The sequence below is a fragment of the Primulina tabacum genome, chromosome 9 (assembly GCF_025594145.1).
Source record: "Primulina tabacum isolate GXHZ01 chromosome 9, ASM2559414v2, whole genome shotgun sequence".
Classification (NCBI taxonomy): domain Eukaryota; kingdom Viridiplantae; phylum Streptophyta; class Magnoliopsida; order Lamiales; family Gesneriaceae; genus Primulina; species Primulina tabacum.
The window spans coordinates 32371386-32392180 of record NC_134558.1 but is presented as its reverse complement, the minus strand read 5'-3'; the positions used below and the strand labels follow the sequence as shown (position 1 = coordinate 32392180).

Genomic DNA, 20795 nt, shown 5'->3' with positions numbered 1-20795 from the left:
TTGAGTGAGTCTTGCACAAAGGCAATAAACTTGTGTATGTAGTCTTTGCATATGAGATATTAAACAATATGCTGATTGTGAGGTGCTGCATGCAATCTTGAGTGCTAAAAATTTCAATTAGACAAGATATAAGTCCTAAGTTGAAATGGGTTTGTACAAAGTGTTGTATAAATCAAAGTCTTCTAGTGGATCATTCCTAAAGGGAAGAAGGGGCGACGTGTGAGCATTTGAAGTCTCTGAACATCATAAACAAATTCGTGTCTATTTATTTATTGCATTTACTTATCATTTTCATAGTTTTAAAGATGCATTGTTGAAACAGTTTATGTGTTCTTCCAGTACCAAAATATTGCATACCAAGTGTTTAAAATGCTTCAACCAAAATATTTTTACTCATTCAACTTGGATATATTTTAAATGTTTTACAAAATATTTAATCGATTTCTATGAAGGACATTTAGAGTGTCTTCCACTTGGTTTTAACATCAAACTCGATTTAATTCATCGGTGTTCAATATTTCAAGAACCGAGCTATTGTAGCTCAACGATTTCCCCCTGACCGATCCTGTCAAGAGAGGTGCACTTTCTTTGATTGTCTTAAGCAGTCATGCTCTCAAAATTTCTATAAGCTTTTATAAACTCTATTTAGAAGCTTACCGATTGATCACATCAAACTTATTTCTTATAAATTCAACTCATTGAATTCATCATCTCAACGGGAACAAGTAAACCAATGCTTGTGTGACCCTCAATGATTCAGGGATATAGCTATCCGTGTGTTCACAACTCTTTGTGATTCAGGACATTTTCTTTATTCGGGATTAACCTAATTTACCCAATTTCATGCATCTACATTTGATTACGAGAATGTCAGAAATCATTTTATGATTAAACCCATCGAATCAAGGTAAGAAAGTCTAGTAGCATCGCCCCATGATTCCCTATGTATCACTGATAATGCCTGCAAGAACCAATCGGTTATGATTATCGTACAGTACGGTCCCTTCATCTCATACATCCCGATCGAATCTGTAACCATTGGTTCATCGATGATTTCATATTAGATTCGATGGCTATATGATACAATCACGAAATATTCACGATGTCATCGCATGGACAACTAGAGAATTATTTCCCTAATGTACATATCATGCTCTGACCAAATATTTTATGTACTATTATTTCGATAGATCACAAAACATATCTACACCCTTAGGTGAATGGTGAATTCCCGACTACAATGCACCGGCTCCTACATGTCGCAATTGCACCCAACCTCGCCACCATGTGACCCTCGCGGAGTCGGCAAACGAGTCAAAGCACAATCCTAGTATGTAGAGCGCAAGTGTTGTCCCCAGTCGTAAGGACTAATCATGTACAATTACAACCACATACTTTTCCTCTCGATGATTATACAGATGAAAAATCCGAGAGAGGGTTTTTTTTTGGTATAATCATCTATTGATTACCCATCTGTTTGACTGAACATCTCTATGCTCTTACCATGAAATACGGTACACATCACATATGCTAGTTTCAACATCAAGCAGTCTTTATCCTTATTTTTAGGCGGTTGAATCGACTATGAACGAATTTAGAATATACAATGTTTACAATTGAGTTTCAAGATCGAATTACGATTAATTTGTATTAAAATACAATCAAGGACTTTATCTATGCTAATTGCATGAGTATACAGATAAAGTAAAATGAAATCATAAATAATTAAATTATATTAAAATAAAGATTGTTTATTACAGTTGAGTTGATAAATTTTCTAACCAACAATTGACTTTCACGACATCCACGGTGACAGAAATAACATAACATTCATCATTCGATAGAACAAAAAAAATCTCTTAAAACCGCTATAGATCTCGTGTCAGCCATCGGTTGTACGTATATATGCATGTGTAGCAAACAATATGCACCACAATAAATATTTCAACATTTGTAATATGACAATTAAGTTAAGAGCATGTCTCTTGTGAGACGGGTCAACTCTACCGATATTCACAATAAAAATTAATATTCTTGGCATATTTTTAATGGATGACCCAAATAAGAGATCTATCTCACAAAATACAACCCGTGAAACCATCTCACACAAGTTTTTGCCTTAAGTTAATCATAAATGTCGAAAAATTTAGTTAAAAAATTGAGTTAAATATAAAAGTGGGGGACGAGATAAACAAAAAATACATTTCCTCATACTACAAAAATATTCTATTAAAAAATATTCTATTTTTAATTTAATAAAAATTATAAAAATCTTATTTAATAATCTTATATCTCATTTATAACTATAAAGTCCTAATAAAATAATACTTATCTTTTTAAATTAAATAATCATATCACTTCTAACCTACAAAATAGTATATTATTATTATTATTATTATTATATATATATATATATATATATATATATTACTAACATATCTTATTAATAAAAATACGTGAGACAGTCTCACAAAATAAAAACGTCACGAACTAAGTAATGTTCATATTTATAATAAAATATAATATTTTTGATATAAAAATATTATTTTTTCGTGGATAACCCAAATAATTATATGTATCATAAAATTGACATATGATATCATCTCACATGAATTTTTGTATATTTTCTTCATGGACTTATTTTACATTATTATCAAACAAAGATTTAATTTCAATTTTAAAATTTGTTTCAATCGGCTTGTCTTAAAACTAAATAAATTTGTCTTAGAAAAACAAAACTAAATAAATCCCAATCACGTATAATGGTATATAAAGAATAGTAAGTCTCTATTAATATAATTTCACTGATATTTATTTTTTAGATAAATCAACTCGGTCTATATTTATAATAATAAGTAATATTTTTGACATAAAAAAATAATTTTTCATAAGTTATCCAAATAGAAGATTTATTTTATAAAATTGACTTGTGAGATTGTTTCATACGCTTTTTGTGTACGAAGAATACCTATGTGCGGATGAGCCAAATGTTAACACATAAGTTGAAAGTGAGAGGCAACGAAATTACCATACTTCTCTTCCAATTACATTACTTAAAATTCCATCTCCTCCTCCCATGTCCCACACATATTTCAATAGGATAATATTAAATCTTGCACCACACAGGCGCACAATATATGCACACAGAGTTGCAATAACACCAAAATTCAAGAACACCCCATTCACAAAAAATTACCATACAATCTTAAGATAATTACCATACAATATTAAATTGTTAATCACATCAAGGATTTGAGAGATCGAGCTTTGATCGGTTTTCGAGCTCTCTTCTTCCTAATCGCTTCGATTTTCTCAGCTTCGTCCTCGTCCCAATCTTCAATTACCGCATCCTCAATGTCACACGAGGAGGATGCTTCCTTGTCCTCATCAAGATCATTCTCGGGAATGTTAAATTCTTCATTGATACTCTTGATAACTTCCCCTCTTTTCTTTCCCCACCGCGGTCCGAAACCCGAATAATAGTAGAATACAAATGGATTTGACAAAGACTGTGCCGCCCGTTTCTTGATTCCTGGGCGGCCCCGAGCCTCCACCGACGATTTTGCCGAGTTCTTGGTGGCAGAATGCGCGGAGTTATTGCTATAGCCTCGTACCATGATTAGATGGTGCTCGCATAGTGAATTGCCTTTGGCAGCCTCTCTTCCGCATTGCCAGCTCTTGCCATCAGTCTTGCAGCACAAAATAACCAGGTCGTCTTTCGGAGAAGTGCCCACTCCCTGCTCCGTCTCATTCGAGGCGGCTCCGCCGGAATTGGTGCCGGAATGCTCCCATTTCGCTGCTTTTTTAAACTCATTCATCCACTCCCTAATCACCGAAAGAATCGACAGGGGAAAAATAGATGCATTTCAGTTAATGATTCAAGCAATATTTAGCTAATTGATAGGGGAAAACACACCAAAATCATGTTCCTCGTAAGAACCCTAGAGATTATTCTGCAAAACGATAATACAGGAGCAAACATAGATTATATACCAATTAAATAAAATTTGTGAACTTCACCTCTTAATCACTGCAATAGAGTCTCTCGAACTCCCATTTCCAGCGAAACTATCGTTCCCATTGACCTGCGCAAAAAATTCCCCGTGTCGATAAAATGGAAGCATCGATGCTATAATAACGCAAGAAAGACAAAACCCAGAAAGGAATTAGAATTCTGAACATCACGTAAAAGGAATTAAATGGTGGGATTGACTGTTTCATCAGAACCCTAAAGTTGATCTGAAGAAAACCCTAAAAGAAAACCAAGGATAATGGTAGAAAATGCTGGAAAATTGACGAAAGTAACAGAAGGGCGCAACAGATCTGCACCAGCTAGGGAAATGGTGCTAGCTCGGAGGGCATTTAACTCACCTGGGAAGACTGCATAGGCGGAGGAGATGGCGGCGGCGGCGAGAAGTTCATCACGTCCCATGGGGATTGATTGAGCTGACAAATATGCGCTTGAGGAAGAGTTCCGGGATCCAGAGAGGAAGTCGCATAGAGTAGAGTAGAAATTTTGGCATGCTTGCGTATTCTCATGGCAGAATGAAGGGGTTTTCCCCTGAGCCGACAAAAGGTCGAGGGGGTAGGGGGATGGGTAGACTCTGAGGACGAAGATGTAGATCCAAAGTTTATATATAATAATAATAATAGTAATAATTGGGTTTATTTTTCTTTAAAAAGGAACTATATTTTTAATACCAATTGATCAATAAATTTCCAACGACATACTTTGTATTTGAGTTCAGTTTTTATCAGATAAAAAAATCTGGAATCTATGATTCACACAAAAAATGCTTTGCATTTTCTAGGTTCCCAATAGTTTTTTGTTTGAAATCCAGTATAAAACATTGAAAATTTAATACTAATATATGATATTTGAGTACAAAATATTTCAAGTCTGACATTAATATATGATTTCTGAGTACTCGGATATGTATTATAAATATTGATATTAATAATACATCTTCTCTTAGATGAAAATCGAAAAAATATTGAAAATATATCACTAATGCATGATATTCGAGTATAATATATTTTACATATTATACTAATATATGGTTTTTGGGTTAATAAACATGTATATCAATTATTTATATTAATGACGCATGTCTTTTTCTGATTAAAATTGGTACAAAAAATTTAAAATTTGATATTAATATATGATATTTCAATATCAGCTCTTTCGAATATGATACTAATATATGATATTTGAGTATATAGACAAGGCAAAAACTTGTGTGAGACGGTCTCACGGATCGTATTCTGTGAGACAGATCTCTTACTTTCATGAAAAAATAGTACTTTTTATGCTAAAATTATTAATTTTTATTGTGAATATCGCTAGGATTGACTCATCTCACATATAAATATTCGTGAGACCGTCTTACAAGAGACCTACTCCATAAACAAATGTAGCAAGTGTTGGTGTGAAATACTTATTCAAATTTTATGTTCAAAATTTTATCTTTTGTACCAGATCTAAATATTGAGTACTCAAATATCTTATATTACTTTCATATTTTCAACATTTTGTAACGAATTTCATCCGAAAAAATACATGTGATCCCAGAGAGTGCAATTTTTTTTTTTTTTTAATCAAAAACTATATAAATTTTTTTGATCTAACATAAACAGAACACAAATACAATTATAATATTAGAGATTTAAAAAGAAATCTCCCCAATATATATATATGTATAAAACATTGTTTTTATTTATTTTTATAGTTGTATAGATATTACCTCGGCACGTGCACAATGCTGGCATATATCAAGAATTACTAATTTATTTGATTTTTGAGAATCAATCGACACGCTACGTTTAAATCGTTATACTATTTAAAATATTTAAGTTATATTATTATTATTATTATGATCGTCTATAGTTCTTAATAAAATGATCTCATCTTACAAAATTCCAATCTTAAAATCAAAAAAATAGATTTAAATTTCATGAGAAACATCATTATATGGTACTAATATATTTCATTTTCTTTGTACAATTATTTTTTAATCGCATGACTTGACTGAAATTTTCATGTCAGGAATTAATAAGATTCTATATTTTATTGTATAGTTTTAAAAAATTTCATTTTTCTTTTCTCTTAATTTAAGATAACGTGTAACAAATTATTTTAATATAGATATGCAATAAAATTTGTCTACCATATAAAAAATTTCTATGAGAATATGTAAGTAGTTAAAATAAATTTTCATGGTGCATTATATTTTAGTTTTAATATTTAGCTTCAGTTTAAAAATTTCTTCATGAAACATATTGAATAAGATATCACTTAAATTGTATTTCCAAAAAACTAATTTATGATTTTATAAAGTTAAGTGGCTAACGTCCGCATCATAACAAATATGTGCAGTTGAGGTTCCTATCATAAGATAAAATAATTGTTAGCCAAATTGCTAATAACAAAAGAGTAGGTTTTTTTGAGATGGTTTCACAAAACTTTATCTGTGAAACAGATCAATCCTACATATATTCACAATAAAAAAGTAATACTCTTAGGCTGCGTTTGGTTGGAAGGATATGATAAACTAATGATTAGTATGTAAATGATAAAGAAAATGATTGTGGTAGGATTGTAATATATGGTGTAAAATAATATTATGTTTGGTAAGATTTTTAAGTGTAGGATAATTTTAAATTTTTTGATGAGAAAACAAAATTGCCCTTCCCCTTCGCGGCGGCGGCGGCGACGGCGACGGCAACAGTGGCGGCGGCGGACGGCGGCCGGAAATGGGAGGCGGGAGGCGGCGGCCAGAAACGGCAGGCCGGAAATTTCGACCGGCGCCGGAAATAGTCGGCGCCGGCGCTCGGCCGGGGCTCAGCCGGCGACGATCGTGGCGGCGGCGGCGGCGTTCGGTGGCGGGAAGTGGTGGTGAGTTTGAATATAAGAGAAGGGTAAAATTGGAAAAATAGGAGGTATTAACAGTTGGAAAAATAATCCTAGGGGATGAGAATGTATTATTTTAACCTACCTAATATAACCTAATCATTCATAGGAGGGATTGACTTGGTTAAATAATCACGCGTACCAAACAGCTGACTAGGTAGGATAAAATAATCTATCCCGGCTAATCATCCGAACCAAACGCGGCCTTAGCATAAAAAGTAATACTTTTTCATGGATGACCCAAATAAGAGATCCGTCTCACAAAATACGACCCATGAGACCGTCTCTCACACAAGTTTTTGCCTAACAAAAAATATAGAATAAGGAATGAAAGCGAGATACAAACAGAGCGGTATTTTTAGGACCACTGTTGATGAGTAAGTATATCCATGTTCGGTAGAGGGAATTCATCCTTTGGGCAGGCCTTGTTGACGTCTCAGTAGTCGACAATCAAAAACAGTATACGAAAATGAGCATACTATTGAAAGTATGAATATCGTGTATAAAATAAGAACAATAAAATAGTAAATCAAACCGAGTCATGTATGAAGTACAGTTTCTTTGAAACAGATTTGTCCCCTCCGACGGTGCTTCGAGAATCTCGACGGACAACTGTTTCCCAGGATACAACGGCAAAACCTTGCAGCAACTTAGCACGAAGTAACTATACCAGCGAACCGAAAACATACATTCACTATATCACCGAAATTTAACGGAGGTCAAAAGGAAAACTAACAATATGAAAGGCAAGAGAATGCTTGAAAGATATATTGAGTGTTTGTAAAAACCAATTTTATGCATATGGAATAACTTAATTAATCTTCCAATTAACTCAAGAATATGAAGAGCTAGCCAAAAGTCTTCAATTAACTCAATAATGTGGAAAGTCAAAAGACACATATACAATCATGAGCGACAATTAACTCAAGAATGTGGAGAGCCAAAAGACACTCCCATATTCATGAAACATAATTTTTATTTAATATTTAAATTTACTTGAAATTTCTAACAATAATACCCTTACCGCTTCCGGTAAATGCTTGTTGTCAAAAATCATATGTAACCAATCGTGTAGAGGATTTTTGAGGACTTACATTAATAATACGAATAGAGTCACAATCTGTTCGACGTATAGCAACGTGGCAACGGTTTAGCTTTTAGCCATGGCAACGGCTTATTACAAGCTTGACAGTTAATGTCATCGAGTTCACGGTGGGGTTTCTTCATTTTAATGTAAATTTGAACTGCCGTATTTTTTTATTAAAAGATATTTATGTCACTAAACTAAATGAGAGATGTTGACGAAATGATACACCTTTTATGCAATATAATTTATAAATATTTTGTCACATATCTCTCGACCAATGATACTTAGAATCCTACGCAGAAATATAAAAAAATATTTTAGTATCTACCACTCATTTTTTCGATAATTTATTATAAACAAACAACAAATAAATATATACATGCGTGTGTGTGAAGAACTGACACCATATTATTTTAAAATCATTTAAGATTATAAAAAGTAAATTTTTTAAGAATTTTTTTTTTCTGAAAAAACTTTGATTTATTACTACCTCGTTATTTAATTATCATCTTACATATTAAACTAATAAGTTTTATGATATACTCAATTTTCAGGTATGGTCATACGCATAGTGCTGTACGTTTATGGATCAAAAAATAATAATAATAAAAAAATACATAAATCAAAACAAATCTTCATTAAAAATAAAATCATAATGATAATAATATATATAACCAATCCTTTGCAATATAATATAACGGGAATTTCGCATGAAAATCTATAATCCAAGATCTAACCTCATTCGTTGAGATTGCATTTGGACGAAAGGATTTAATTTGGAACAAGAGATTTGATTGGATAAGTGATTCGAATATTGAATTTGAAATGACACCTTTCTTGAGTAGCGAAATTTAAATTTATCTAATCATCAATCAACATTGTATTTATGCAAGTCAACGATCGTGTGAATTTAAAATATATCCAACATAATAAATTCGTCCAAACAACCAAATAAATTTGAAATCTATTAATTTAACATTTACAGCTTCAAATCCTATGTTCAAGCACAACCTTACGTCTGTGGATTTCATCAAATCCATTTAATATATATTAAGTCCACTGTATTAGTAAACTTTTTATTCAGTGTAAATAATACGCAATTTACAAGGAAAATCGTTGTTCATTTTCTACTCATTTTAGCTCTCGTATTAAAGCCTAAAAAATACATAGCTCCCGAGTCTCATAAGATAACTAAATAGAATAAATTTTTTCGTGAGACGGGTCAACAATATCTATAATTACAATAAAAATTAATACTTTGATATAAAAATTAATAATTTTTTATAAATGATCTAAATTAAATATCCGTCTAAAAATTTGACTAGTCTCAAATATGTTTTTGTCAGTTATATAATAAAAATAAAGATATAATTTATTATCAAATCAATTTAAAATTTGTTAGTATAAGAATGATAAATTTAATTATATAATAATATTATTTATTATTGTTAAAGAGGAGAGTTTTTTTAAACATAAATAATCATACAATGAAAAGAGTGGAAGAAGATAGAGACTGTCAGTAACGGTCACTTCTTCCCATTTTTCAAACAATATAATACACACACAAAACCCTAATCCACGCAGACACAGTACCACCAAAACTCGACCGTTTTGCCTTTCTTTGTGCTCTGCAACACAGAATGTGAAGATCCTCTTGCTCTTGGATTTTATGCTGCTCTCTTGCTATCTGGGCCAATAATTCTCCAAAATCAAGAGAACAAGGGGGTGTAAATGGGTTGTTTTCTAGGGTGTTTTGGAGATGCGAAAGATTGGTCGAGTCGGAGACAGAGGATTCATCGGGCTGATTATCAAGTGCAAGTAAATACCCATTTGTTAGTTTGATTTGGTTCCGGATGGAATTTTTATAAAAATGATGAAATTGTTTTGTTTGTTAGTTTGTGCAATCAATTTCGGATCCTCGATTTTATTTTCTAAGTCCTAGTTCGTCTTCTTTTTTTTCCTGCTTGAGTGAGTTGAAAGTTTGTCCAAATAGGAAGATATTCATGAATGATTCTTTAATTCGATTCCCTGTGTTTCTTCAAATGATGTCATTTCATAAATTCTATTTATATAACAAAACTTCTATTATTTGGAGCTGATCCAGCAGTTTAGACATGCCTACTTGATATATATATATATATATATCGCGATTTGATTTCGATATTTACATGTTTGTTTCTTATGGTAAACTGAATTAAATGATGATTCGTTGCTGCAGCAAAAAAAAGTTGGCAGTTTTCAGCAGCAAAGCGTGTTGCTTGCAGGTCAGAGCATCACAGAGACGCCACCTCCCAACTTGGTTTCCGAGTTGCAGTGAGCACTTGATTCTTTTCCGAAACTTCTTGTTACTTGTTCTAGCTCTTGTTCCATGAGATCGATTGTACAATTTATCTTGATTTTGTTTGTAGAAATAGACCAGAGGGAGAAGAGCAGCAGTTAAGTCCGAGCCCAAGAAAAAGAGTTACGTTTAATTCAAACATCACTACGTATGAGCGCTATTCACTTTGTGAAAGCACCGATTCCCTACCAGAGGGTAACCCAAATGTTCAGAAAGAAAAGGAGAGAAATCCTAGAGGTTCAAGTCGACCACTATTTGAAGATGAGAATCCAGTCAAATCCTGCGTAGTATCATATCCTCCGAATCACAGATACCATGATGCCAGAGACAGTGATGATGAAGCGGAAGATTACAGTGATAGTGACTTGGATGATTCAGAAGACGACTATGAAGATGATATAGATTGTACATCAGATGGCCGAGAAATGATGTGGCCTGGATCAACTTTAATCCAATCTTTGGAATCTAGAACAGAGAATCAATCAGCTGGTGTTATCAAAAAGACTCAGTTACTTGAAGAAGATGGAACTCTTGGATCAAAATCTCAAGCAAGAAATAGAAGTGATTATATTAATTCTGTGTTGAACCCTGTGGAGAATGTAACACAATGGAAAGCTGCCAAATCTAAAGGAACACGTTTGTTGAAGTCACAGAAAGAGAACAATCAAACATTATTTGCCCTCAGTGTAAGATGTGATCAATTCAAGAATTCGAATCAAGAAATCGCCGTGGATGCAAGTCTTTCGAATTGGTTGGTTTCCTCAGAATCCACACTCCCCAAAAAGAAGACTAGTTCCAGTGACATCGAGTACGTTAACATGTCCAAAGGATAAAGTGGCTACCAACTCGTTTTGAGACAAAAATCAAGACTCTGCTGAAGATTAACAAGCCATTGAGAGATCCTTGTGAAGCTTGTGAGATTGTTATGAACGAATTCCGTGTGTGTGTGTGTGTGTTGTGAATTCTTGATTGATTCATTTGTATTCTTTTATTTGTTTGTTGTATTATTATTTTGTATTTTACATGTTATGCGTGTTGATTTAATGGATTGATTACCCCGCTAATCAATAACTCTCTTTCAATTTTTTTCAAAAGAAATTAATGAAATTACATTTTACAAATATGACATTTTGTTTATTTAGAACTTAAAATGTGTAATACGTCAGGCTTGAGGGTATATGATTTCTGTTTTAACAACATTGGGGTTAAACTCCAATTAATATTTCGTAGGGATTTTAAGCAACTTTGACTTTTCACATAAGAGTTGAGTTTGACAATGTGAAACAAAAAGATTTTGAACCATACAAGAATCTGAACAAATAATTATTCTCCACCTTGTCTTTCGCGATTATTTAAGCACCATATTTGAGTACACGAGTTCAAATGAGTCGAGCTAATCGCGAATAACTTATCAGCAAAATTTGATTAGATCGAACTCGATTTGAAATGACTCGAGTTGAGTTCGAGTTTTAGTTGTTTTTAATCAAATAGCTCACGAGTTAGTCGAGTAACTATAATTTGTTTTATATTTAAATAATATAAAATTTAAGGTATATTTTTACCTAAAATTTAAGCCCTAAACTTTTTTTTCAATATATGCATCAAGTTTTTCTTGTACAAGCTCTTGTATTTCAACAAGTGAAGCTAAAATTTGAAATTGATTACTCCATCGAATTGAATTCAAACATACGTTATTTAAATATACACCACCAGTGAGTATGCTTTGGGAGATGCAAAAATTGGGTTTTCGTTTGAAGAAAATAGTATGTCAAAAGAAAAGAAAACCCAACTCTATTATATTTTTTTAGAGTGTAACAGTATATTTTGTAATTCTTTGTAAAAAAAATATAATTTTGTCGCCCCGAATCTATATACTCATCGACTCTCGCGAACCCGTAGATCCACCACTATGAAAGGGGATGCACAAATCAGTTTTGCTTCTACAAAGGCGTAAACATAAATAAATGACATTTTACCGCAAGTAATCAAGGTTAAGTGATCAAAAGCAATCCATGATAAACTAAAGTCTAATATGGAAAATCAAATCGATTCGGGACATAACTGCAACTTCGATATCTCAAACTGAATTGTTCTGAATGAGTAAGAAAACAAGAACAAAATTTCAATACTACTAAACAATAGCATTGGCAGCGCTAGCAATCCTCGGCCAGAGATCAGCACACTCCTTTCCAATCGGGCCCGTGATGGCCGACCCTAAAAACCAAACAAATGCAACGAATTAAAACAGTACCGTCTGTAAAATTTGAAGAAATGCCAACGAAAATAGAGCAAGTGAGCTACTTGACAATACTGGCACTGCTCATACCCCCAAACTTTGTTCGAAAACAGCATGAAATGAGCTATTGTCCATTGCCCGTGACAACAGGCATCAAAAAACTCTTCTTGAAGTAAAAACGAGTAAATTTTTTGATAAATATGGTTTATAAAATGACACATTACCTTTCATTTCACCCTTGGGATTCACAATGACCCCAGCATTATCTGTGGATGCAAGAGGCAAGGATTAACAAATGTTGCCATCAACTAAACATGATTGAACTTAAAAAAATTATCATTTTGCAAGTTTTCTTAACATCCATGCTGTCACATTGAAAGTTGAATCATTTCGCAGATTTATGAACATGTGTTGCCATCAAGTAAACAGGATTGAACTTAAACAAACATCATTTTGCAAGTTTTCTAAACATTCATGCTATCACATTGAAAGTGGAAACATTTCACAAATTTATTAACATGTAGTGGTCGGCCATCCTAGGAAAAAAGCACTATTCGTCCAAGAGCCAGCATTATAGTTTTTCATCAGTGAACTGTCGCAGAAATTTTTTGGATTAGCCATTTCTGAATGGGAATGTAAAAGGGCATATCAAGACCACACCCCGATACCAAGAATTAAGGAAAAATAAAAGATTTCCTTGCCGCTACTAAGCAGGCCTGGTTAACTAACGCAGTTAACAACATAACGACAAATTTGAAACCAGTGGTAGAAAGTTTAGGGTGCTATCAACACGAGCACATGAGTATTCCAGGAGCCAATATACAAATAGAGTGGACAAATCAAATATTCAATGGAATTCGGGAGGCAAAAATTGAAACTTCAGAAAAATTTCACTTAAAGTCTTAATTTTGTTTTCTTTGGCAGATGCCTCTAATATATGCGCAGGTATAATATATGTATATGTGATAATATGCACGTGTATATATGTAATATTAAATTCAAGCAATCAATGAGATCATAAATACAAGTGAAATCAGGAATCACGCAACAAGCAACCGTACAATCAAACCAGGAGCAGCAGGAAGAAAAAAAAAGAAGCTAACAAAACCGAAGTTTGCGTCTACCTTCGAAGTACATGAAAACACCGTCCTTTCGGCGCCAAGGCTTGCGTTGGCGAACGATGACGGCTGGCATAACCTTCTTCCTGAGATCCGGTTTCCCCTTCTTCACAGTAGCCATAACCATGTCACCGACACAAGCTGAGGGAAGCCTGTTGAGCCTTCCCTTGATTCCCTTGACCGATATAATGTAGAGATTCTTCGCCCCGGTGTTGTCGGCACAGTTCACCGTCGCCGCCACCGGTAGACCCAGTGACATCCTGAACTTGTTCCCCGCCGATCCTCCGCGTCCTGCTCAAAAACAGAAGGATTTCAGAAACAGAAATGGCAGCAAACGATTATATTGGAAATGGAAACATAGAAGAAGAGTTTTCAATTCAAGATCATACCTCGCTTCGACATTTTTACAGTCCTCGAAATCCAACTGAAATCCGGAGTATGGAAGGATCTAGGGTTTTATAGGATTTGGGCTGGGCCTTTTCCCTTTTTCTTTAACTGGGCTGCGCTTCATATATTGTTCGGATTTAAATTTCATTGAACTATTAATTTTTTTTAAATAATTTTTCAATACCACGTAATCGTTTCTCGACGAAATAATATAAAACTGAAACTCGTTAAAGCTCCACTACGACAATTTATAGGATAAAAAAATAATATGACACCTTACATGAAATTTCCTTCAATTTTAATTTCATGGATTTTTTAATATGTTATAATATACAATTTTTTTTGTTCGAAGGTTAATTCATAAATATGAGATTAATTCATAAGAAAATAGATTATATTAATTTATTAAAACTAAATTTAGTTTTAGTGAAAATCTAAATAATATTTCTTATTTTTAAAAGAAATATCTATTCTTCTATTCTATTTTATTAAAATTGAGGACATCATAGTAACCACATAAGAGGAACATCAATTTTTTCTTTCAACTTTACCTTTATGTGATACTAATATTACACTTTTGTTTTTTGTTTCTAAATTTCAACACATACTTTTATTATTATTTTTATTTCAAAAATTCAAATATCAATTTAATCCTTTCGTATTTTGTCAAATTTTATTTTAATCCATCAATAATGATAAAAAAATTATAAATACGTCGCTGTGTAGAATAACTAATTTCTTATTAGAACTAAATTTAGTTTAGTGAAAATCTGTATCAATCAAATAAATTGTCCACAAGACATTGTAATGTGGAAATCGCTAAATAGGAAAATTAACAGTTAAATTAAATATCCACACACTGATTTCTTGCACACACACGCATTCACTCAATCGAAGATCCATCGATCGATCGATTCTCCCTACAAATTTCTCCTCCGCACGCGAGTCTACCTCTTTATTTTCTCGTTTCGGGAACTACAAAAATTATATTACCGCACATAAATAATAAAGAAAGACGCTGTTTCAGGGACCAGTAATTTTATATTTTCCGTTTTTGTGGTAATTCTTTACTATATATAATCGCAAGGAAAAACGGATTTTGTTCTGGGATTAAAACAATTATTTATTTGTTTGAACCCTAGAGATCTTTCCGATCTAGGGTTTTTGGGATCGCTGTTGTTTGTGGAGGTTTTTGCAGGGGGAGAATGACTACTCATGGCGCTGCACCAGTGACCGTTACTCAGGTAATCTTATGGTTTGCTTACGTATTGCGTGATGTTTTGTGGTATGTTTCTTTTAAAAAAAGTCATCTTGCGAGTCCTTATGGGTGGATTTTTTTTTTATGAAATATTAGATTGGATCGTACTTCGTCCAGCAGTATTACCAGGTGTTTCAGCAGCAGCGGGATTATGTGCATCAGTTTTATACTGATGAAAGCTCTATGATTAGAATTGATGGGGATACCGTCAATCCTGCAAACGATATGATGGTGTGGACTTTAAACCCAATTTTCCTCTTTTCTTTGTTTCTTTTTAACATGATTATTGCTTATGAGTGTCGATGTCCTTCTTCAGATTGAATTATGTTGAAATTTTGATTTATGGTGATGACTGGATGGTTTTTAGCTTTTACATCAGTGATCTAAGGATGATTTATTTTAGCTGGTTTCTAGTCTTTGGAGGCATGGAAATTGTGGTATAAAGAAATATCTTTTTGCAATTTCCTCCTAGGTGACGGGTTCCTTTGTGATGTTTACCATATTTTCAAGATAAACTTTTTAGGTCATGGGTTTTGTTTGTTGTTGTTTCATTCAGAAAGCTACCAAAAGTCCATGTCTTCAATGCATATCTTTTTATTATTTAACTCCTACATAGTATGAGCTGCTGATGGAGTGTTGCATAATTTGATGTTAAAACATCTTAGAGCAATTCTGTTTTATTGAATTATGGACGTATTCTTTCTTTATTAAAAATATAGCTCACAATTTCTATGCCAAATGGTTGAATTTTTAACGCTAGAGTTACACGGCATATTTTGCTGACACTAATGCTTAGTCATAACCATATATGAAATATGGAATTATGAAACTACTGAACTTTGGCGTTGATATGCATAGAAAATGTCTTTTTCTTTTTTGACGTGTTAATGGTGTTAAAAGACACGTGGTCCAGAAGACAAAGATGTGTAACCGGACGGTGTTAAATTCTTCCTGCTTTGCTTTGTGGGGTGATCTTCTGGAAACTTTCTTCAAATGCCATTCCTAGAGATCTGGATTATACATATGTAACTTGAATTATATGAAAGAGATCCTGTTTCTTGAATTTGTCTGTTATATGAATCGTTGAACTGACATGATTTGTGATCCAACAGCAGAAGTCTGCATTTCTTAATTTTCAGTATTGAGAACTATCCAATGAATCCTGCTTCTAACAAGATTTTGTGTCACTAACTTACAGTTACATTTATGCTTCCTGCTGTTGCACGTACCTTTCACCGTTGATATCTACTTACTGTATCTGTACTTGGTGCAATTTATACAAAATTCATTTGCTGCATTTGGTGGTTAACTTAGGAGATCATGTACGTTATTTCCACTTCTATATGTGTATGTCATGCTTATTTCCTTTTTTCTGCAGCAAATTCATCAGCTAATAATGTCGCTAGATTTCACTGGAATTGAAATCAAGACAATAAATTCCCTTCAATCTTGGAATGAAGGTGTTCTCGTGGTTGTTACTGGTTCTTTGAAATCTAGAGATTCTACCAGGTGGAAGAAATTTGTGCAGACTTTCTTTCTTGCCCCACAAGAGAAAGGTTATTTTGTTCTGAATGATATGTTTCACTTTGGTGATGAGGAAGTTGGTCCCCAGCCTTCAGCTCCAGCAGTGCAGGAACAGGCTTCCGATTATAAACCAACTGTTCCTACCAATCTTCCTGATCCACCTGGTAAGTTGGCTAATCTGTTGAGCTTTTTTTGAGATCTCAGTACTCAATACTTTCTTGTATACAGAAATTTCTTTCTTACGAATTCCTTTGTCAACCACTTTTGAAGGCAAAAAAAAAAAATCCTTTTGGCACAGGTAGTAGAGGCAGGCATTATCCGCTCCAAATGGTCTTACACATGTTTTGTATGGATGCTGTTTAGCTTTAGAATGTTTAAAAAATATCTATATCATCATCACTAATCACAATTTATGCATTCACTTACTTTTTTCATATCAGTGATTGCATGTTTACGAATTCACTTTTGTCTTTCCTTCAATTGGGACTTTCCCTGTTTGTAAGTATGCTGTGGTTTTAGATTCATTTACAAAGTATTTTGGCTAAAGTAAATGAAGTTCTGTCTTTGTATTTTCGTATTCACATGCAAACACACTTTTTTCTTTCCACTCTCAATCAAATATTTAACTGTTGAGATATATGTTGTTGATGGTGAAACATTTTTGTAAGGAGGAAAAAGGTGTCTTGTGACTGTGTAATCATCAGGCTAAGCATTTGTTTTGAACAGTATCAGACTACGCCTTGGAGGAGGAGGCTCGTGACTATGTTAACTCAGTTCATATCGAAGGAGATGAGCCTGACCACGAGTATGGTTATCAAGAATTTTATCATCAGGAACCTGAGCCAGAACCTGAGCCAGAACACTATATTGAAGGAGATGAGCCTGAACACGAGTACGGTTATCAAGAAGTGGAAAATCCAGAGGAAGAAAATAGTGACTCGCATCAAAGTACCGTGACTGCTGTGCCAGAGGCTCAGCTTTCTCTGGCACAGCTTTCTGCAGAGGAGGAACCTGAACCAGTATTAGAGCCTGAGAAGCTGACTTATGCTTCTATTGTGCGTGACATTTTGAGTAGATGTAGATCGGATGGTATCATTTGAGTCATCATATATACATGTGTCATGTGTGTTTGTGTTTGATATCGTTGTAACAGTATATAAATGACACCCTGCCTTTGTTTGATTTAGACTCCAAAATGGAAGCATGACATATGACTCGAGCATGTAGATCTGATAGTCACATTAACTTTAGTGAGAAAGAAGGTCATTGGTAATCTATCCAGTATTATCAACATTAGCTGATTGCTCATTGGTGTATCTGCTATCAGTTACATATTGGATGTTGATATTGCAAGTTTTTCAAACTTTCAATTGAGGTTATACCCAGATTCCTATGTGCTCTGAAAGTGGTTTCCACTCATTTCCTATTTTTCTCTGTTTTCTGACATTTGAGCGGCATATTTTAACCATAGCACTTCCTTTGTGGTAGTTCTTTCAAATATATGTTCCTGGGGGAGCTATGTTAAAGCCAATTGCAATTTCCACTTTTTAATGTTTATTTCCTTTATTGATTGTTTTTTGTTTGCGTTACATATTCTGACTGATTATTTTTCCTCCGCTTCGTGCTTTTATATTTATATTCTTTCAATGTGCAAAGTTGCGGGCGAAAGGAAAATCTTCATCAACAGTTAGCTATCCACCACCATTCCCTCAGAGCACACCATATGTTTCAGACTGGAATCATGTGTCGCCGCCTTTACCCCAGCAGTCAATTCCCAGTGCGCTGAATACTGTTCCAGATGTCACGGAAGAAGCTTTTTCACAAGATGAAGGTAGGTTGTAAGTTTTATCTTTGTTTTATAGAAATGCCTATTTATTATTTTTGTTTTATGGAAATGCCTATTTATTTCAGTTCTACTGTTTGACTGTGTTGTGTTTTACGCTGAAGCTCATTTACTTTAAATGACATCCCTTCACTTTTACTGCCATTAATAATGTGCTGGGGAGTTTTAATATTGAAATAAGAAAAGTGAATTGGCCCGGCCTAAGCTCGTAATTTGATGGATATTTGAATATTGGTTCATTTTTTTGCTTGGGCCTTATGTCACGAAGAAACTAGGCATTTGTGGAGAATTTGTAAGATGTATATTGTGTTGACTTGTTGACACTAAGTTCTTATGGATGGAATTGTACTTTTTCTTTCTTATTATTCAACTTCATTAACTTTATTTTTGCAAATATTTTCTCAGGAGAATCAAAATCTGTTTATGTGAGGAACTTGCCATCTACAGTAACGACACTAGATATTCTACAAGAGTTTAAAATTTTCGGTAAAATCAAGCAGGATGGAGTTTTTTTGAGGAACCGCAAGGTTCTTTTTCTTTCTGATATTCCTTGATTTCATATGGTATCATGTGGTAATGTAATTTCATTATCTAAATGTGGCCGTGGTTAACAGGATACTGGTGTTTGCTATGCCTTTGTCGAGTTTGAAGATTTGCAAAGCGTTCATAATGCAATCAAGGTTGACAAATATCTCTCATTTACCCATTTTTTTTATTTATTGGTTTGTCGAAGTCCTTGTGAATGCCTACATCTCTTTGAGAACTGATTCACTCAGTATGCATCTTTAAGAGATATTCATAGTACTGCTCCTCCACTCTTAACATATCTCTATGTTTCATTATGTTTTCAATCAGTGAGTTTGCCCTCTATCCACACCTCACATAAATATCTCCTCTCAGAATTTATTCTCCAGTTTGTTATTGCTTGTGTCATCCTTTTGACAAATCTGCTGTGATGCAGGTTAACGTCGTAAAATTTGTGTCTTTAGAGTAATATTGATCTTGGGGATACCTTTATGTCTTGATCTTTTCTCAGATGCTTCCAACATATCCGTACCAATATTTTGCGATTTGTTCCATTTAGGATTAGTTTTGGGTGTCTGATGTGCGATATGGTTGTGAAGTTCTACTTCATTCTCAATCTATATTTTTTGACATCAACTATGTGCTAGGTATCTGATTAGAATTTTCCTGTTTCTTTAGGCTTCTCCCCTTCAATTGACCGGAAGGCAAGTGTATATTGAGGAGAGGAGATCGAATAGTGGCCCAACTCGTGGTGGACGTATGTATCTCAAACTCCTACACCAAATGAAGAATTAGATTTTCCTTTTACTCGAATATAAAAGAAATCCCCTGTGATCGTATTAATTCTTCCTTGTATATAATCAATTTTTTGATAATATGAATCAGAAAGTTCTATCATTGTTTAATTAATGCTGTCTGGAGCAGAGTCTATTATCTATATATATATCTGGCTATTGTTATTTGATAACATGTTGCTACTTTTGATTTTTCTTGATTGATTAGGCGGAAGGGGCCGAGGCAGAGGGGGGCTTGGTGGAAGAACTTTTGGGAGGGGAGGCGACCAAAATGGCAGCGACAACAGCAGCCGCTTAAGAGCCAATGGTTTCCGTGGCATATGATGAAATAACACCCGCCCGGGTTAGAACCTGTGGCATTTGATGAAATAACTTGGCTTCAAACGTTGCGAGCAAGTTTTTGTAACAGAAGCAAATGCTTCCCATTTCGTTTCCTATTTTTGTTTGGAAGGAAACTTTCTTTGGGTGTCTTTTTTGTTTGGAAAAAACTAATCCTTATTTCCTTTTGGTTGCGTTTTTTTATCTTCCATTTCAAGAGGAGCCTATCTGTACTTTGGAACACCTAACATGGACTGTCATGTGATTCTCGATGTGTCTTCTACTATTCTCCTCTTTTAAAAGCATTTATTTAGACTAGTTATAATAAGATGAAAATCTTACTCATTTTGTTGTAAGAGGTCAGGCTTCTCGGGTTTGGGTATTTTCGGGTCGGGCATCCGATTCGGGCAGCATTTTTACTACCCGACTTTCGGATAATAGAAAACTTATGGATAGT

General features: G+C 33.9%; 4 protein-coding genes across 5 annotated transcripts; 2 read left to right on the top strand and 2 right to left on the bottom strand.

The window, feature by feature from the left end:
* Positions 1-3014: 3014 nt before the first annotated feature.
* LOC142555265 (uncharacterized) lies at positions 3015-4607 on the bottom strand. The gene is made up of 3 exons (XM_075666045.1): positions 4372-4607; positions 4021-4085; positions 3015-3825 (listed from the first exon to the last, which is right to left on the bottom strand). The coding sequence occupies exons 1-3, from the start codon at positions 4537-4539 to the stop codon at positions 3240-3242; spliced, it is 819 nt and encodes a 272-aa protein (XP_075522160.1). The 5' UTR covers positions 4540-4607; the 3' UTR covers positions 3015-3239.
* A 4913-nt stretch (positions 4608-9520) lies between these two features.
* LOC142555263 (uncharacterized) lies at positions 9521-11458 on the top strand. The gene is made up of 3 exons (XM_075666042.1): positions 9521-9815; positions 10216-10310; positions 10406-11458. Exons 1-3 carry the CDS (start codon positions 9729-9731, stop codon positions 11166-11168), a joined length of 945 nt encoding a protein of 314 aa, XP_075522157.1. The 5' UTR covers positions 9521-9728; the 3' UTR covers positions 11169-11458.
* Positions 11459-12348: 890 nt separating this feature from the next.
* Positions 12349-14180, bottom strand: LOC142555266 (large ribosomal subunit protein uL14). Its single transcript, XM_075666046.1, has 4 exons — positions 14079-14180; positions 13696-13980; positions 12796-12837; positions 12349-12549 (listed from the first exon to the last, which is right to left on the bottom strand). The coding sequence occupies exons 1-4, from the start codon at positions 14089-14091 to the stop codon at positions 12467-12469; spliced, it is 423 nt and encodes a 140-aa protein (XP_075522161.1). The 5' UTR covers positions 14092-14180; the 3' UTR covers positions 12349-12466.
* A 729-nt stretch (positions 14181-14909) lies between these two features.
* LOC142555262 (nuclear transport factor 2-like) lies at positions 14910-20640 on the top strand. 2 transcript variants are annotated; one of them, XM_075666041.1, is made up of 9 exons: positions 14910-15320; positions 15431-15565; positions 16713-17022; positions 17591-17913; positions 18515-18689; positions 19107-19228; positions 19316-19381; positions 19905-19983; positions 20229-20640. In XM_075666041.1, the coding sequence occupies exons 1-9, from the start codon at positions 15282-15284 to the stop codon at positions 20342-20344; spliced, it is 1365 nt and encodes a 454-aa protein (XP_075522156.1). In that variant the 5' UTR covers positions 14910-15281; the 3' UTR covers positions 20345-20640. The 2 variants fall into 2 exon arrangements, with proteins under 2 accessions (XP_075522156.1, XP_075522155.1); XM_075666040.1 differs by having other exon boundaries at positions 14913-15320; positions 17585-17913.
* The last annotated feature ends 155 nt before the right edge of the window (positions 20641-20795 follow it).